Source organism: Amphiprion ocellaris, chromosome 9 (genome assembly GCF_022539595.1).
Source record: "Amphiprion ocellaris isolate individual 3 ecotype Okinawa chromosome 9, ASM2253959v1, whole genome shotgun sequence".
In the NCBI taxonomy this organism is placed as follows: domain Eukaryota; kingdom Metazoa; phylum Chordata; class Actinopteri; family Pomacentridae; genus Amphiprion; species Amphiprion ocellaris.
This window is the reverse complement of record NC_072774.1, coordinates 14,614,996-14,631,880: the sequence shown is the minus strand read 5'-3', so window position 1 is coordinate 14,631,880 and position 16,885 is coordinate 14,614,996. Positions and strand designations below refer to the sequence as shown.

Genomic DNA, 16,885 nt, shown 5'->3' with positions numbered 1-16,885 from the left:
ATTAAAGAATCTTCTACTTTCACATCGAAATCTTTCAAACAGTTCGTGTTTTAAAGTTAATTTAAAAATAGCAGCAAGTGAATTGTATATTCATGTAATTAATTTGAATTTAAAACTGCAATTATGTCTCAGTCTTTACTAAACTTTACTGCACTGTTGCTTCTTCAGCTATAGCTTATGAAACCACGGGGCATCTGTCCTTTTCTGGGCTGAATCCTCTACTGTAGTTACCAATCAGTCCATCCCTGATCCCTCAGCATTGCATTCATCTGATGGAGGAGAAGAAAAGAAGAAACATTAGAAGCTCGCCTTTTGTGTAAAATTTGCAATACTAGCAGTTTCAGAATTGCAGTTTAATTCTGTTGTATCATTTGTATTACGGTAAAGTGAATGTTCTTTTGGTCTAATAGACATTAATAAGAAATATGCCAAGTTAAAAAGGGGGAATTACAGTTCAAGAACGCTCCAGTTGTGCTTTTCTTTTTTCAGTCCATCTATAAATATCCTACAGGGGTTCCAATTAGATTTTGAGTCCAGCTCAAGAAATTCAGGGAACTGTTTAGCATTATCTTTTTGGATTTATACACCTGTCCATCCCATTCTTGTGATCCATCTTGATATCTCTTGAACAATCTCAAGAGATGTCTTTAAATCTGACACAAACATTAGCTTGGACTCAAGGTTAAGCTGATTATGATTTTGTAGTCAAAGCTCCTTGTTTTTTTATCAAGTGTGGACAGACATAGATGTAAACTGCAAGGTTACTGGCCAGCAGAGATGTACTAATGTCTGCGTCTGTGCTCTTGGTGGCTAAGCATTTGCTCTAACTGCATAGAGGATTGTGGGTCAGAATGGCCAGACACGTATGCTGGCTGCGTACCGCAAAATGCAACTGCATACAGGAGGACATTTGTGTATTACATTAGTGTACTACATTTGACATACTATGTACTGGGAGGTACTAAATCTTTTCCTAGCCTACTTTATACAATGGTAGCAGTGATTTTGCATTTCAGTGTCAGTCAAGCGTGCAGATTAGGCACGAGTAAGATAACAAGTTTGTCGCACAGTGTTCGATCTACTAGATTTAGCAAAGCTAACAAAGCCAGAAAAAGCTAGAAATTACATTATCAGCATTTACACTCTTGTTTTGTGAGTCTACCTCCATAAAGCAGACAGTAAAATAATTAGATAAGCATGTGGCTTAATCTGCACTGTCAGAACTGTTGTTTCATGTGTTATTTTTGCCAATCGAACACAATTTCACTTGACAGAAAAAATAGTCAAGACAGCTGTGATTGTGTTTCTGTGTGTCAGTATGTTACATGTTTGGTCTGAGGTCATGTGACGTCTGATCTCTGTTACTGAAATCAGATTTTTGAGGTCTGATGCCTGAAGTTTGTTCCAGAATGCTGATAAGGTTTCACTGATGCACTGACTCCCAAGTTCTGAGGCTATAATTTTTTTGCACTGATTCTGATGCCTGGCATCTGATCCAGATCTGAGATCTACTCATGAGGTCTGATGTGTGGTATCTGTTTCCTGACGTTTGACATTGAGGTATTATCTCAATCTGATGCCTGAGATCTGAGGTTTGACCCATAATTTATGGTCTGTACAGTTCAACAAACATTTCCTTCATAGCACCAGAAGTGTTCTCCTTGTCGCACTTGTCGTCTTTCCAAAGGTAGTCTGATCTCTCAGCTGCACCTCTGTGATTCTCCGTACAAACCAATCCATGTACGTTTGTTTGAGAGGACTGACATCACCTGTGTGTTCTCCTGATCATTCTCAATCATAGCCAGGTCTAGGTAGTGTTTTCTGCAGTAAACCCGTGCATCCTTCCATGTCAGCGAACTGGTAATTAAAATAAATACTTTCTGGCCGGGAGGATTTGTAGCTGAAATAGAAGCAAAATAAACATGTGTGGGAAGGACCACAGCTTTGCTGTGAAGAGATGGTATTGGAGAGTAGATTGTGTTTAGCATGCTGATATCTTTCCCATCTCCCATCCCACAGTGCCGTGTGATACTCAGATGTTTAATATTGATTTCAAACAGTGAGGTTTCCAAACTAGGTCTCTTTAATTTACTTATGTCATTTACATTTTCAAAGATGACCAGGTCAGTGTATTTTACTCTGGAGTAATGCTGAGCATTGGTGCAGTTGATTTTCAGGTCGACATAGTGGTACTCAAGAAGGATGATGTGACAGTAGGAAGTCAGACCAAATCCTGAGTCAAAGATAGAGCACATGTTTTGCTGTGAAGTATTAAAATTATGTTTTGAATGGTTAATCTGAATAATTTGAAAAGGCTTTGTATTTAGTCTTACAATAGTGTTTCCCTGTAGTCTTTCTAAATATGTGAGCTGTTATCCCAGTTTTTAAATGATACTGATCCTCCCCCTCACTGTGATGGATTTCTCTTCCTCTGCTTTTCAGTGTTGTCAGTCTGGAAGACTGTTATCAAATCTGATTTCTGACGAAGTCAGACAGCAAGCATTACAAGCAAATTCTGAGAGGCCATAATCCATAAAGTAGAACCATAAAGTAGAACCATAAAGTAGAAGTTATTCTATAGCTTTGCTGTAATTTGACTAAATACAGTTTTGTATTTGGAATATGATCCACACGATGTCAGCATAATCTACAGACTCCTAAAGTACACAGTCCCTCTACAAGACAAAGCCAGATAATTAGCTAATATACTAAAACAACCATCCATTTATGGTCTATACACCGCTTCATCCTCTGTAAGGTCGCAGGTGGGCTGGAGTCTATCCCAGCCGACTCAGGGTGAAAACAGGGGACACCCTGGACAGGTCACCAGTTTATCACAGGGCCACGCTCAGAGACAGACACCCAGGCCTACTCACATTCACACCTACAGACAATTTAGAATCACCAATTAACCTCAGCATGTTTTTGGACTGTGAGAGGAAGCTCGAGAACCCGGTGAAAACTCAAGCTGCACAGGGAGAACATGCAAATTCCATGTGAACTAGGGACCTTCCAGCTGTGAGGTGACGGTGCTGACCAACAAAAGAGCCACTATGTAGCCCCTAACACAACCAATATGTTTATTGTAGTTAAAGCACATTGATTACTGCATATCTTGGATATTTTAGCTCTGTGATTCACTGGAATAATTTTTAACATTTGAATGAGAACCAAAAGCAATCACCATGATATTTCCAAAAATAGTTCTGACTTTTTCCCAAAAAATTATAATGGACCAATTCTGATTTGACTGAAATCAAATAAAACAAATTATGTAAAAGCCGACTGCAATGAGACAGCAGACATGAAAACACAAATCTACCTGAAAACTTTCACTTTGACTGTGGTTTTAGAATTGGTTCACTTTTCACTAAATGACCACTCACTGTGGTTTTGAGGTGATGTGGCTCCAACAGATTGTTTCAAGTTCTTCTTGAGTTTTCAAATATGAGTTACTCAATGAAGAAAAAAGGTGTTTCCAAGACTAAAGAAATCAGATTTAAATAGCAGCACATTTGTACTGCCTGCAGTCAGAATGCATACACTTGTCAACATTTTGTTGTTTCTATATAGTGTTGGTGCTTTTTGCAACATGGACATGGAACTTCATGGTACCTTAATGTATTTATTTTTATGTAACTGAGTTCCATCCTCTAGCGAACTTATTTTATGTCAGGCTTATATTTTTTCAGTACAATTTTTTCAGTACAATTGAATGAAATGAATTGACTCTGTTTTGGGTTAATACTAATAAGATTTTATAAATCGCAAGTCACAGTTTCGACTCTTACCAAATACAAGGAAAATCAAAGTCAGTTTCTGATGCATTTCTGATGTCACTACAAATATGAAAAACAACACGTGAACACGAATAAAGTCCTCAACCTTGAAACAAATTCTTTTTGCATACAGTACAAAAACACCAAGCATGGCCACGAACAGACTAAACTACACAACTTCTTAACCGTGTAAATCATGATACAAACCAACATTATGGATCATTAATAGCACAGCATATGTAGTGTGCCACGGTTGAGTCCAATTAAGTTCAGCTTAGCTCCATAGAGAGGCTTTAAAAAAAACATAATTTGCTAATATTACATATGTAAACACAAATTAAGGAATTGCATATAATTTAAAAATCTATCCAATATAATTATTTCCAGTTAATACAAGGAAGCAGTTTGCAGAATATAAATACATGACAATCAAATAGCTCTCATACCAACAGTGCAGCTTCTTTTGAAAATCAAACCCTGAATCTCCTTTTCAAAATAAAAATAGTGAAGTGACAGGACACTGATACAAATGATCTTAGTGCTTTATATTCTCCTGTAGTCCAGCTTTATTGTAGCAGCAATCAGAGAGTTACTAAAAGTAGTGCTGTCAAACGATTAAAAGTTGTAATCAGATTAATCACAGGGTTGCTGTGGATTAATTTCGATTCATCACAAATATTCATTTTTAATCTATATTAATCGCGTTTTATTTTGCATGAGCAAACAGATTCAAGAAAGAAGGGAATATATATGCACTTAACATGTTTATTAAACACCTGTGCTTTGGTGAAAAGAAAACCCTTTCCTGCAGAGTGTGTGTATTACTGTAAGTTGGTGGACTGTTCCATCTTTGGGGGTTTTTTTGAATTCAAAAAGAGGGCAAACGTGCTGTATAGTGCAGCGGTATTCAACTAAAATTTAAAGAGGTGAAATGATATATATGTTGATGTAACCTGGTAGTTTTATTAGTGTCTGCATGTAATCAATAACTGACCATCAAATCAAATAAATTCAGTATGGTTCAAAAACATTTTGACAACATTTATTGATAAATAGCTTTTGATATATAACTGTACATCTGAAAATAAAGTGAAAAATAATGACTGAACAACCTGGACCAACTTATATACATCTTTAACAATACCTAAATCTCAAAAAATTTAAACAGTTGAACACTTTTACATTTTTTTTTTCTTTTATATCACTCCCATTTTATCCTTGCTGCCTAATGGGAGAACTGAGCTGCAGCTTGCCCTGACAGTATTTTGACTCGTGGTCTGAATGGTGTCAGGGTCATTCTCAAACACATTTGGAGCTGATTGGTGAGTCTGGAACCATATTTAGGCCTTGTCCACACGTAGCCGGGTATCTCACAAAACGAAGATATTTTTCTACGATTCGGCCTATCATCCACACGAAAATGCAGATTTACGTCATCAAAAACGATTCTTTTTAAAAACTCTGACCAAAGTGAAGATTTGCGAATTCTCTGTTTTATGCGTCTGCATGTGGACATCAGTAACTGGGGTTTTGCGTTTTGAAACGTCACCGCCTGAGACAAAATATGTTCTTACGTCACATATGCGACCTGTGTTTACATTCTGTAACAGTATGGATGCTCTGTTTCAGTTACCTGCATCAATTCACTCGACCTGTTGCATATTTCGGTCACGCAATCCGGTCTCTGTACTCATGCAAGGCAATTTTGTATTTGTTTAGTTAGTTTGTGGGTCGATCTATATTAAATGTCCACGTTCTATGTTGCCGCAATTTCTGAATACACAAATTGATGAATGAACAGTCTTGGCAGAGCCCTGCACTCTCTGACTGCTTTTCTTGTTTATCTTTTTGTCCGTCCTCCTCTCGTCTGTCCCTCACCTGTTTTCTGAACTGAGCTGCGATGTTTAGGCTGGAATGCAGAGACCAATTAATTGGCTGAGTAGCGTCACGTAGGAATGGCTGAACTCGTACCTAATTGGTTTGTGTGTTTCCTGAGCTGATGAACTAATGCCATAAACACTGGAAAAGCTGCGCCAGTAAAATAGAAGTGACCCATCAAATTTAAAATGCCCGAAATGCGTTGCTGTTTCAGGGATTTTGAGTCGTTCTGCGCTGCAGACGCGTTAATTGCATTAAATTTTTTAATCTGATTAATAATGGTGCGGGATTAATCCAGCACCACGACCAGCATTTATCCACGCAGCAGCAAATTGCCCAAAGTCAGAATCCTTAATACCTGCCAGTGTTTAAAGGGTGTTTCTAAGAAGTGTCCAGCAATGTGCTATATTTTATTGTTATTCATTTAAATATTCCTAAAGGAATCTGACGGAGGTCACCTGGACTGACACCGGATATAAAAATGCGAAATGGTTAACCTGTACCACATTTTTGCTGTTCTTGTAATGTGTAGAAATTTAATGAATGCAAAATCAATCCAAATAAATGATATAAAATAATACTGTAGAGGCAAGAAATATGATTCATGTAAATACACTCTTCATAGACAGTGACAGTAACAGTAAACACTGAAACAACAAATATCAAAAAGAGGAAATCAGTGCCAAAATTTGTAAAGTTCCTCTTTGAAATCTTTTCATGCGGCTTTTATAAACTGTAAATTCTCGTTTCTGAGCAAACTGCCATCAATTACATATATTTGTGTGGATTTCTGCATATGTGGATTTTGTGCTGATTAGATGAAGAGCTGCCTTTTGCATTAGTTTAAATGGATTTTCAAAATGTAAATATTTGGCTTCCATCAGTATTTAGAATACGTTATCTACTGTGAATTCTTAACAAAAGAGAAGATTTTCACCCAGTGGGGTTTGTCATGATTATTTTCATTCATTTCCAGCCTTTTGGTTATTATTTAAGAACCCAGACATTAAATCAAGAGTCAGAAGTGTTAGTAATCGACCCTCCAGGTTATTTATATGTTTTGTACTGTTCCTCAGTATTTTATAGCTTCTCAGTAGTTTGAACAGTCTGAATAAGTCAGTCAGGTCATGAATTCCAGCTTAAACATGTAATTTAATTCTACTGTAATTACCTATCATAAACATCAACTTAATCTGTATGAAAAAAATCTCAGAAATGAACACAGTTTACAGTGGAAGTATTTGCTTCAATTATTTAACACCAAAGAATCAACAATACACGTTGATGTGCCCTTAAATGACAGAAAAAGAAACTGCTTAGTCAGAGGTGATCAGTGATGGCCTTCATACAGTCCTATGAGTGTGTTGTACTACAGACAAGACTATCTGAGATTAAATCATGTTGTTTTGTTACACTGATCTAGTTTACAACAGAGATTCAGTCATTTTCACTCATTCTGTAAATTCCATGAAACTTTTCTCAGCAGAATGCTTGCAGACAAAAACAGGAAAATAGATTGTTTAAATAATCTCTGTAAATTTGCCACACTGTTGATGTGAAAGCAGTGATGTTATTTCACAGCAGATGATTTGTGTCTGTCTTGCATATCCTTGTTTGGGTCACATTGATTCCATCTGTGGTTTGATACCAAACAACACTGAATTTATGCTGAATTAAAGCATCTTCTGCTTTTATGTTCCATCTTTCGAAAATGAATCAATAATGTCAGACAAACAGCTAGATTTGGTAGTAAAATGATCGACTCGGTCTGACTTGCAGAGAACAACTTTTTCATTCATCACTATTTAAACACAACTATTGTGTGGTTTATTAATTCAATTTTGGAAATCCTATTTAAAATAAAACTACAATTATGTCTCAGTTTTTACTTAATTTTACTACAAGGTTGATAATTCAGCTATAACTTATGAAGCTACTGGGCATTTATCTTCATCTTTGTCCTCCTCTTCTTCTTTTCTGGGCTGAATCTTCCATCGCAGCTTGAAGTCAGTCAGTCCCTTGTTCCTCAGCATTTCATCCATCTGATGAAAGACAATAAACACGAGGACCTGTTCTTATGTAATATCCTTTATAGTAGCAGATTGGACTTTAATAATTGGGGTTTATTTGTGTCTCGTCGCATTTCTTTGCCACAGGAAATGAAGTGTCTTTTCAAATTGTATTTTCCTCAACCTGACCAAGTAAACTAAGTGTGAAAACCTAATCAACCTTCTTAGAAGTAGTTATCATTGTGAAAATACGAACCAAAGCCGTGCATACTTGGAAACTTAACCACGGATAATTGCAGTGAAATTCAGTTGTAGCACTTGTTTTACATTAAAGTAAGAGTTCTTCAGGCACTCTTAGTCAGATCAGTTAAAATAAAAGCAAATATCTGGTGCTGTTTATTAATAATTGAGATGAATTAGCAATATTGCAAAAACAATGTGAGCAAATTTAAAAATCCAATAGGAGCACTTGCACCAGATTTTTTTTAATCATCATGTTTGAAAACATTTTTTTGAAAAAAAAAAGCATGATAGCATGATGTGCCAGTGCAATCTTAAAAATGTACATCACTACACAACTCAAGTGCATTTTGAGGGAACCATATTTCCTCTGAGATTACATTGGTTTGTGACCTTTCACATCATACTATTTTTTGTATTGCTGTAATGTTGGTCCTTTCCAGCAAAGACATGAAATATTAGATTTGACAGGACTCATCACCATGGTAACCCAAAAAATGGATCCTTTAACACAAGCCATGATATTTTCCAAAACCTATCCAAATACTTTTGGTGTTTGAACCTAACCAAACAGTGAGTTAAGACCAACAGTTTTCAGTCAAATCAAAGGGAAATGAATGTACTTGATTGAATAATCTCTGTAATAAGTGCCAATAGGACAGACAATTTGCAAATCTGCATTCTGTTAGCTGGAATACCAGCAGTGTAAACAGATTTGGCAACAAGTCATTACCAAACATCAAAAACATATTCATGCTATTTCTGTACCAGCTGATTACATGTCAGGTTCCTATGGCAATGCAACGCATACAGTGTGTTTTTTCTGTGTGTGTCTTTAAACATATCAGACACTGGGGAAATGTTTACATGTGGCACTCTACGTGCGATATAATGCACACTGTCAACACTGTTGACATATCTTTAATGAATGTGAACAAAAAAGTTTTTTCTGGATGGAAATTTGTTATTAGTCCATGTGATGCCTGACCTCTGTTCCTGAAATCAGATTTCTGTAATCTGATACCTGAAGTTTTATCTAGAGGACCAAACATGTGGTCTTTATGTGGCCATTGAGGTCTCATTGTCTTATTGTTTAGTACTGATTCAGGTGTTGGATGCCTGGGTGTTCACCTCAACAATAAACTGGACTGGTCACACAATACAGAGGTCCTGTACAAGAAGGGCCAAAGTCGTCTCCACCTGCTGAGGAGACTGAGGTCCTTTGGAGTGTGCAGGACTCTGCTCCAGACATTTTATGACTCTGTGGTAGCATCTGCTATTTTCTATGCAGTGCAGCTGGGGAGCAGGGAGCACTGAAAGGGACAGAAAGAGACTAAACAGACTGGTCAGGAGGGCTGGTTCTGTCCTGGACTATTCCCTGGACTCCATAGAGGAGGTGGGTGAGAGGAGGATGTTGTCAAAGCTCACATCCATCATGGACAATCCCTCTCACCCACTGCATGACACTGTGGGGTCTTTAAGCAGCTCCTTCAGCAGCAGACTGAGACATCCACCCTGCAAGAAGGAGGGCTATCGCAGGTCCTTCATCCCATCTGCTAGAAGAGTTTACAACATCAGCATCACTGGCTGATGTTAACATAAACGGCTCATATCATTACCACCCCAAACCATAAAATTTGCACAGACATTATTGCACTGCTACATCTTTGCACTTTTTAAACTTATTTTTTAAGCCACTTTATACTGCATTGTCTTACAGTGTGTCAATACTGTACTATTTCATCCTCATTTCTCATCCCTGTACATATTGTAAATATTATTACTAATGTTATATTATTATTTTATTCCTATTACTACATCTATTGCTACATAAGCTGCTGTAACAATGTAAATTTCCCCTGGCGTGGGGAGAAATAAAGGACTTATCTATCAGAAGTCGACTCATATGGTATCATGTCTGTGACCTGTTTCCTGATGTCTGACATGGAAATATTATTGTTGAAGTCTGATTCCTGAGGTGTGGTTGTGGCATATAATCCCTGAGGCTTGAGGTCTCAGATGTGATCTCTAAGGTGTAATTTGTCAAATCAGAGGTCTGATGCCAGAATTCTGATCTGAGGTCTGATTATGTAGATCTCATGCCTGAGGTCAGCAACAAGTTGTCTACTTATTCAGGACAGAACCAGAAAATATGGTGTTTTACCTGGTCAAGGATCTGGATGTTCACATCTGGATCTGAAAGGTCAGCATCAGTCTGAATCTTCATCTTCACAATGGTCTTCACTGATGGGACTGGACAGTCCAACAAACACATCACCGCAAACCACAGGACAGAAATGTTATTGAGTTGCAGAAAACAGAGCACTTTTTATAATTTTTTTGCTTCTTTTTACCTTCGTGGCACCAGAAGTGTTTCTCCACATTACAGCTGTCATCAAGCCAAAGGTGATTTGATTTCTCAGCCACACAGTACTGATTACCATTGTTATCTGGCTGTCCATTCATCCAGTTTCTGAAGGAGCTGTCGCTCTTGTCAGACCACCTCCATCCTTCTCTGTACAAGCCAATCCAGTCAAAATTTGGCTGTACTGACATCATCAGTGTGTTCTCCTGATCATTCTCCATCATGGCTAGGTCTGTGTAGTGTGTTCTGCAGTAAGCCTGAGCATCCGTCCAGTTCATCCACTTTTCAATTCGAGTATATGTTTTCTGGCCTGGAGGATTTGTATCTACAAAAGAAGAAAAGCCAGTGTGAGACTCACATCAGCACTATCATCATCAATATATCAACACAAATTTTTCTTACCCTGGAAACAAATAAAATAAAGTCTGCTGTCACACGCCCAATCATCCCACTTTCCTTTATTTGTCGAAAACCCACAGAGCTGATTTCCACCTCTATTATTTGGAAACCCTGGGCTCCAGTTATGGTACCCAGTTTTGCTTGTTTCACCAGTTGCTGACCATGTCCAGGAGTTTGCATCATTTCCCATAGTTCCTATCCAGGATTTTGGGTCATCTGTCAGTCCGATCCATGACTCTGAGGTTTTCAGACCAAGTCTCTTTAATCTACTGATGTCATCCATGTTTTCAAAGGTGGCCAGATCAGTGTATTTTACTCTGCAGTAATGCTGAGCATCGCTCCAGCTCATTTTCAGGTCGACATAGTGGTACTCACGAAGGATGGCGTGAGAGTGGGAAGTCAGTCCTGAGAGTCAAAGATAGAGGACATGTTTAGCTGTAAAGTATCCAAATATTTATTTTGACGGGTTCGTCTGAATACTTTAAATAAATGTTAGACACTTATATAGCGCAGTTCTACCTTAGTGGGACTCAAAGCGCTTTACAATGTTTGCTATTTACATACACAAACACAACAATGGCGACAGAGCTGCCATGCATGGAAGCAACTTGGGGTTCAGTGTCTTGCCCAAGGGCACTTTGGCATGCAGAAGGCTGGGGATCGAACAGCCAACCTTGTCATCAATGGACAATCCGCTCTACCATCTGAGCCAAAAATAGCCAAAATTGGCTATGTATTTAGTTTTATAGTCGAAAAAATTGACATCTATTTTCAGGATGTATGATCTCTCTGATCATACATCTGATGATTGGATAGCATTTTCTACACAGCATGTCCCCAGCATCAATCAGTGGGTGTTTGAGTTGACCTTGACCTTTATCTCAGGCTGCACATTCACCTGAACATTAATAATTATCATGATGTTGTGGTCCCACAATCACATTAGTCTGATCGACTGTCATATTACATTCTATATTATTATAGCAACATCTGCGCATCAAAAGTGCTGCTATTTTAAAACAGCCCCTTTTATATAATATATATATTTTTTCAATCTTACATCACAAAACCTTTTTTAAACTGTCTGACCAATAAAACAGCTAGCTAAAGGCTAACCCTCAGCTAGCTAACGGCTAAAAGCTAACCCCAGCTACAGTTGAAGTGATCCTAAAACAGCTAGCCAACAGCTAAACGCTAACCCCAGCTAACGGGTAACAGCTAACCTCATCTAGAGCTGTTCTGACCGCTAAAACACCAAGCTAACGACTAACTGCTAACCCCAGCTAGAGTTCTTCTGACCGCTAAAACATCAAGCTAATGACTAACTGCTAACCCCAGCTAGAGGTGTTCTGACCGCTAAAACACCAAGCTAACGGCCATCTGCTAACCCCAGCTAGAGTTGTTGTGACCGCTGAAGCACGAAGCTAACGGCTAACTGCTAACCCCAGCTAGAGTTCTTCTGACCGCTAAAACACCAAGCTAACGGCCATCTGCTAACCCCAGCTAGGGTTCTTCTGACCGCTGAAGCACCAAGCTAACGGCTAACTGCTCACTTCAGCTGGAGCTGTTCTGACCAGTGAAACATCAAGCTAACATTGTCTCCCTGGAGAGATATAAAATCATGACTGTACTAGAAAAGCAGGCATTAAAGCATAAATCCACCTCTGAACAACTTGAATCAGCTGAACTGTTCCAGACTTGCTCTAGTACTTGTGTTGTTTTGAAGTTACCCCCCCCCCCCCCCCCTTTTTTTTTTTTTTTTTTTTTTTTTTTTTTTTTTACTGTGAAGCACTTTGGTCACCCTTTTTGCTGTTGTAAATTTTAGGACATTTTATGGGGGTGTTATTGTAGCAAAGCTATTTGTAAATGTGTGTGGAGAATTGTGTGTCTGTGTCTCAGTCTGTGTGTCCAAAGTGAGGTTTATAAATGTAAAATGTGGAATCTACAAATGTCTTTTCAAAATTTGTGCGTCTGTAATTAAGTTTTTAAATGTGTAAAAAAAAAATCTGTTAATTTGTATTAAAATTTGTACATGTAAGAAGATTTGTCAATGCGTGCAAAAATCTGCATTTACAAATTTGTTTACACAATGGACACAGATTGAGATACAGACACACACATTTCCAAATAGTTTTGCTATAATAATACCCCCATAGCATTTGCTCATGTTGTAGGAGTTCATTCACTTGGTGGCATTTTAGCCGATGTGCCGTGTGACATGATGGTGTTGATTTCATCATCAGGACCTGGATTTATTGTGCACTTTTATTTTATTTACCCAATTCATTATCACCCTCCAGAAAATCTAATGTCCTTCTCAGGATTATATTTGTCAGCTGTACAATACAAAGGAAACTTAGAATCTGTTTTGTTGTGTGTTTTAATGTTGTGTAAATCAGAAGTCACAGTCTTGACTCTTACCAAAGAAGAGGAAAGTCAGAATCTGTTTGTGATCCATTTCTGATTTCACTAGAAATGAAAAATACAAGAAAAAATATTTTGGATGAAAGAAAGTGTTGACCATTAAACAAGGACAGCCACTAATCCACTAAACTACACAACTTTTCAACAATATAACTCATGTTGAAATCAACAAAATAAATAACATTTTAACTTCCATAATAAATTGTGTTTTTTGTGCTGAATCATACTACAATTATGTTAAGTTCAGCAACAGTTACAAAGAGGCTTAAAATGACTGGTCGTGCCAATTTAAATGCAGAATTAAAAATAACACTTAATTTAATATCTGATTTTTTCAGACTAATACAAGGAATAATAGTTTCAATCTTGAGAAACAGTTTTGCAACTTGAAATTCCTTACAAAGATTATAAAGGATTGACTGTCACAGTCTTTGATCTAATGTATTCTATTTTTTTCCTGTTTAGAAAAGCTAGAAAATCAATGATATCTGAAATTCCTTTTTAACTATCCAAGTGGCCAAAAATTTATGCAAATGACTGTAGTGATTTATATTCTCCTGCAATCCATCTTTACTGTAACAGCAAAAGAAGTTTTAGTCAAAGATTTACTCACAATGTTTTAAATCCAGTGATTGAACACGTAACAGCCAACTGCCAGAAGTCAGAATCCCTGATACCTGCCAGTGTTTCAAGGGTGTTTCTGAGAAGCATCCAGTGCTGTGCTGTATTTCATTGTTACTCATTTAAATATTCAAAAAGGAGTCTGGCAGAAGTCATCTTGACTGACACCTAATGTAATAGTCTGAAGTATTTTAACCTGGACCACATTTTTACATTCCCTGTAAAGCTGTAACATGTGGAACTTGAATTTTAATTTTAATTAATCCAAGTTAAATTATATAAGGAAAATAAGGATAAATGTGCTGATTATTTTCTATGACAATAGAATGATGCTGATTGGAGTGAGGGCTGCCTCTTGCTAGAATTAAAAAATGGCTTTAGAAGCTGTAAAGGTTGGACATCACTATTTAGGGGACTTTCTCTGCTGTAAATTACTGTGATTTATTCACAAAGGAGAAGATTTACACCCTTTGCAGTTGATTTTTCAGACCAGTTTTCCTGTTAATCGTTATTACAAAACCCAGACAGTAAAACAGAGGAATAACTGTTGTGGAAATCTGGATCAGCCGTAGTAAAAGCAATCAATTTATCTTTTGTATTTTATTAAAGTATAACAAAGAATAAAGAAGAGACATGCAGAATGAATGTTTCGGCTGAAAGAACAGAGCTCATACACCAGGCTCGTGTTCAGAGGTCTGGCCAAGATTCAGAGAGGACAATACAAGTTGTTGTAGAATTTGTCCTACAAATATTACAGTTTCAGCTTTGTCATGAAGACAACAGGAACTCCTCAGTTAAGGAGTGTAATTCATACAGAATGCAGCCAACAGCAAACTCTGACAATAGTGAGACCAAGGTTATGTTTGTTATATGATTCATTCACTGCAAGGAATGGTTAAAAGGAAATTTGCTGCAACAGTTACCCCTTTGGCCCTTCTGTGGCCACCTAAAATATTAAGAAAAGCAAGTTTTTTGCCACTACCACACCAGACTGCCCCGAAATGACATATGGATCAATGCATGTCATACGGCGTGATCTCAGATGTGAAACATCTACATGGATATGTAGGAGGAGTCTGTCACCCAGACCACAAGCTAATCTCATCAGGGTGACTGAGAGAAATACATGATCTCAAGGGACACTGGTTTGACCAGAATCAAACACACAGAGCCAGGCAGTGTCTGTGCAGAAGCAATAATCACATTACTTTATAACATCCCTTTATTCAACAGGTGAAAGTATATACACATACCTTAAAATGAAATGTGAAATGCTTTCAGTCGCTTTATCACAAAGTTTTTGACTTGAACAGCTGTGAAAAGCTGCAGACATAAAACATCCTATTATGCGAGGAAGCTAAATACAACAGATTACATAGTGTTAGATATGGAATTACAAAATCTTTGACTCATCATCATAAGGCATAACACCAAAGAATCAGCAGTAGACATTGAGGTGACCTAAATAGATTAAAAAAAAAACAAAAAACAACTGCTTAGTCAGAGGTGATCAGTGATGGCCTTCATACAGACTCCTATGAGTGTGTTGTACAACAGACAACAAGACTATCTGAGATTAATCATCTTGTTTTGTTACACTGATCTAGTTTACAACAGAGATTCAATCATTTTCACTCATTCTGTAAATTCCCATGAAACTTTTTCTAGCAGAATGCTTGCAGATAAAAACAGGAAAATAGATTGTTTAAATAATCTCTGTAAATTTGCCACACTGTTGATGTGAAAGCAGCGATGTTATTTCATGGTAGATGATTTGTGTCTGTCTTCCATATCGTTGTTTTGCTCACATTGATTCCATCTGTGGTTTGATGTCAAACAACATTGAATTTATATTGAATTAAAACATCTTCTACTTTGATGCTACATCTTTCTAAAATGAATCAATGTCAGACAAACAGCTAGATTTGGTAGTAAAATGATCGACTCGGTCTGACTTGCAGAGAACAACTTTGTCATTCATTGCTCTATTTATACACAACAAGTATTGGGTGGTAAATTTGCTCACCTTTCCTCCTCTTGGCACAAAAGTGCAGGATGAAACTTTGATAAAGATCATTAGAAGAAGTCTGGTGAATGTTGGGAGCACATGCTGCCCTCACATCTGACCAGTTAAACATCCACAGCTGGCAGAGGAAGAACTGTGGCTCTGCAACATCTAACATGTTGTTGTGTTATAATTCATGGACCTGTACAAGACAAGATGATGTTTTTGAAGTCTTGACCAGGTGACAGTAGGTTGAAAGGATTTCTCTATGTCGGCAAATGCAAAATTTCAATTGTGCAAATGCACCTTGGAAATACAAAACTAAGCTCCTTTTCCTGCTGTGAAATTGAACAAAATAATATTTGATTTGTGCAGAGGATGTGCAGTGCTGTGTGACTTGCAAATGTCCAATTTCCCTTTTTAAGACAGAGCGCACTGGAAGGCTTTGGTGGACGGGGATTAACCAAAATAAGGAATTTGACTAAGATGAAGTCCCTGTCTTTAGAGTTCATCACAAATGACCTGATTTCATTTGTAGGTTGAAGCCTAACAACACTGAATTTAAAATGAATTAAGTTCTAGGATTCTACTTTCATGTTATATCTTTCAGCCCGCTTCTTCTAAAACTGATATTAATCTTAAATATACAACAGCTAATTTTTGTAAGTAGAATGATAGAGTAGATCAGACATGCAGATAACAACTTTTGCATTTATCACACTATTTAAATACAGCATCTACTGCAAGACATGTTCATTAAATATTTGAAATGCTATTTAAAATAAAACTACAATTATGTCTCAGGTTTTACTTAACTTTACCATGCAGTTGATACTTCAACTATGACTTGTGACACCATTGGGCTCGTATCTTCATCTTTGTCCTCCTGTTCCTCTTTTCTGGGCTGAATCTTCCATCGCAGCTTGAAATCAGTTCCTTGGTCCTCAGCATTGCATCCATCTGATGAAGGAGAAGAAACATTGGGGCAGGACTTATCACCTTATCCTTGGAATACCAAAAACATATAGGAGAAGCTTCAGAGGTGCTGTGAAAGGGTAATGTTTTCACCCAAACCTCGATATTTTCCTAAACTTTACCAAGTAATTTTGGTGCCTAAACTTTGTGGCTCCTTCATCCTGCTATGTCACACCTTTTTGGTAACAAA

The 16,885-nt window shown here is 37.4% G+C and overlaps 1 protein-coding gene across 3 annotated transcripts; it reads right to left on the bottom strand.

Moving 5' to 3' along the window:
* Nucleotides 1-3,877: 3,877 nt before the first annotated feature.
* On the bottom strand, nt 3,878-12,410 carry LOC111582293 (putative C-type lectin domain family 20 member A). Of its 3 annotated transcripts, none has more exons than XM_023290908.3 (5): nt 12,333-12,410; nt 10,674-11,075; nt 10,261-10,596; nt 10,071-10,159; nt 3,878-7,699 (listed from the first exon to the last, which is right to left on the bottom strand). In XM_023290908.3, exons 2-5 carry the CDS (start codon nt 11,017-11,019, stop codon nt 7,583-7,585), a joined length of 888 nt encoding a protein of 295 aa, XP_023146676.1. In that variant the 5' UTR covers nt 11,020-11,075; nt 12,333-12,410; the 3' UTR covers nt 3,878-7,582. The 3 variants fall into 3 exon arrangements, with proteins under 3 accessions (XP_023146676.1, XP_023146678.1, XP_054869342.1); XM_055013367.1 differs by lacking the exon at nt 3,878-7,699 and adding an exon at nt 7,734-9,462; XM_023290910.3 differs by lacking the exon at nt 10,674-11,075 and having other exon boundaries at nt 12,333-12,405.
* Nucleotides 12,411-16,885: the final 4,475 nt, after the last annotated feature.

What these genes read in the sequence shown, in the direction of transcription:
- LOC111582293 (XM_023290908.3), bottom strand. Translation starts at nt 11,019, where the DNA reads ATGAGCTGGAGCGATGCTCAGCATTACTGCAGAGTAAAATACACTGAT. An exon ending in TTATTTTATTTGTTTCCAGG is followed by an intron (nt 10,597 to 10,673) that starts GTAAGAAAAATT and finishes CTTCTTTTGTAG; the next exon opens with ATACAAATCCTCCAGGCCAG. An exon ending in ACACTTCTGGTGCCACGAAG is followed by an intron (nt 10,160 to 10,260) that starts GTAAAAAGAAGC and finishes TGGACTGTCCAG; the next exon opens with TCCCATCAGTGAAGACCATT.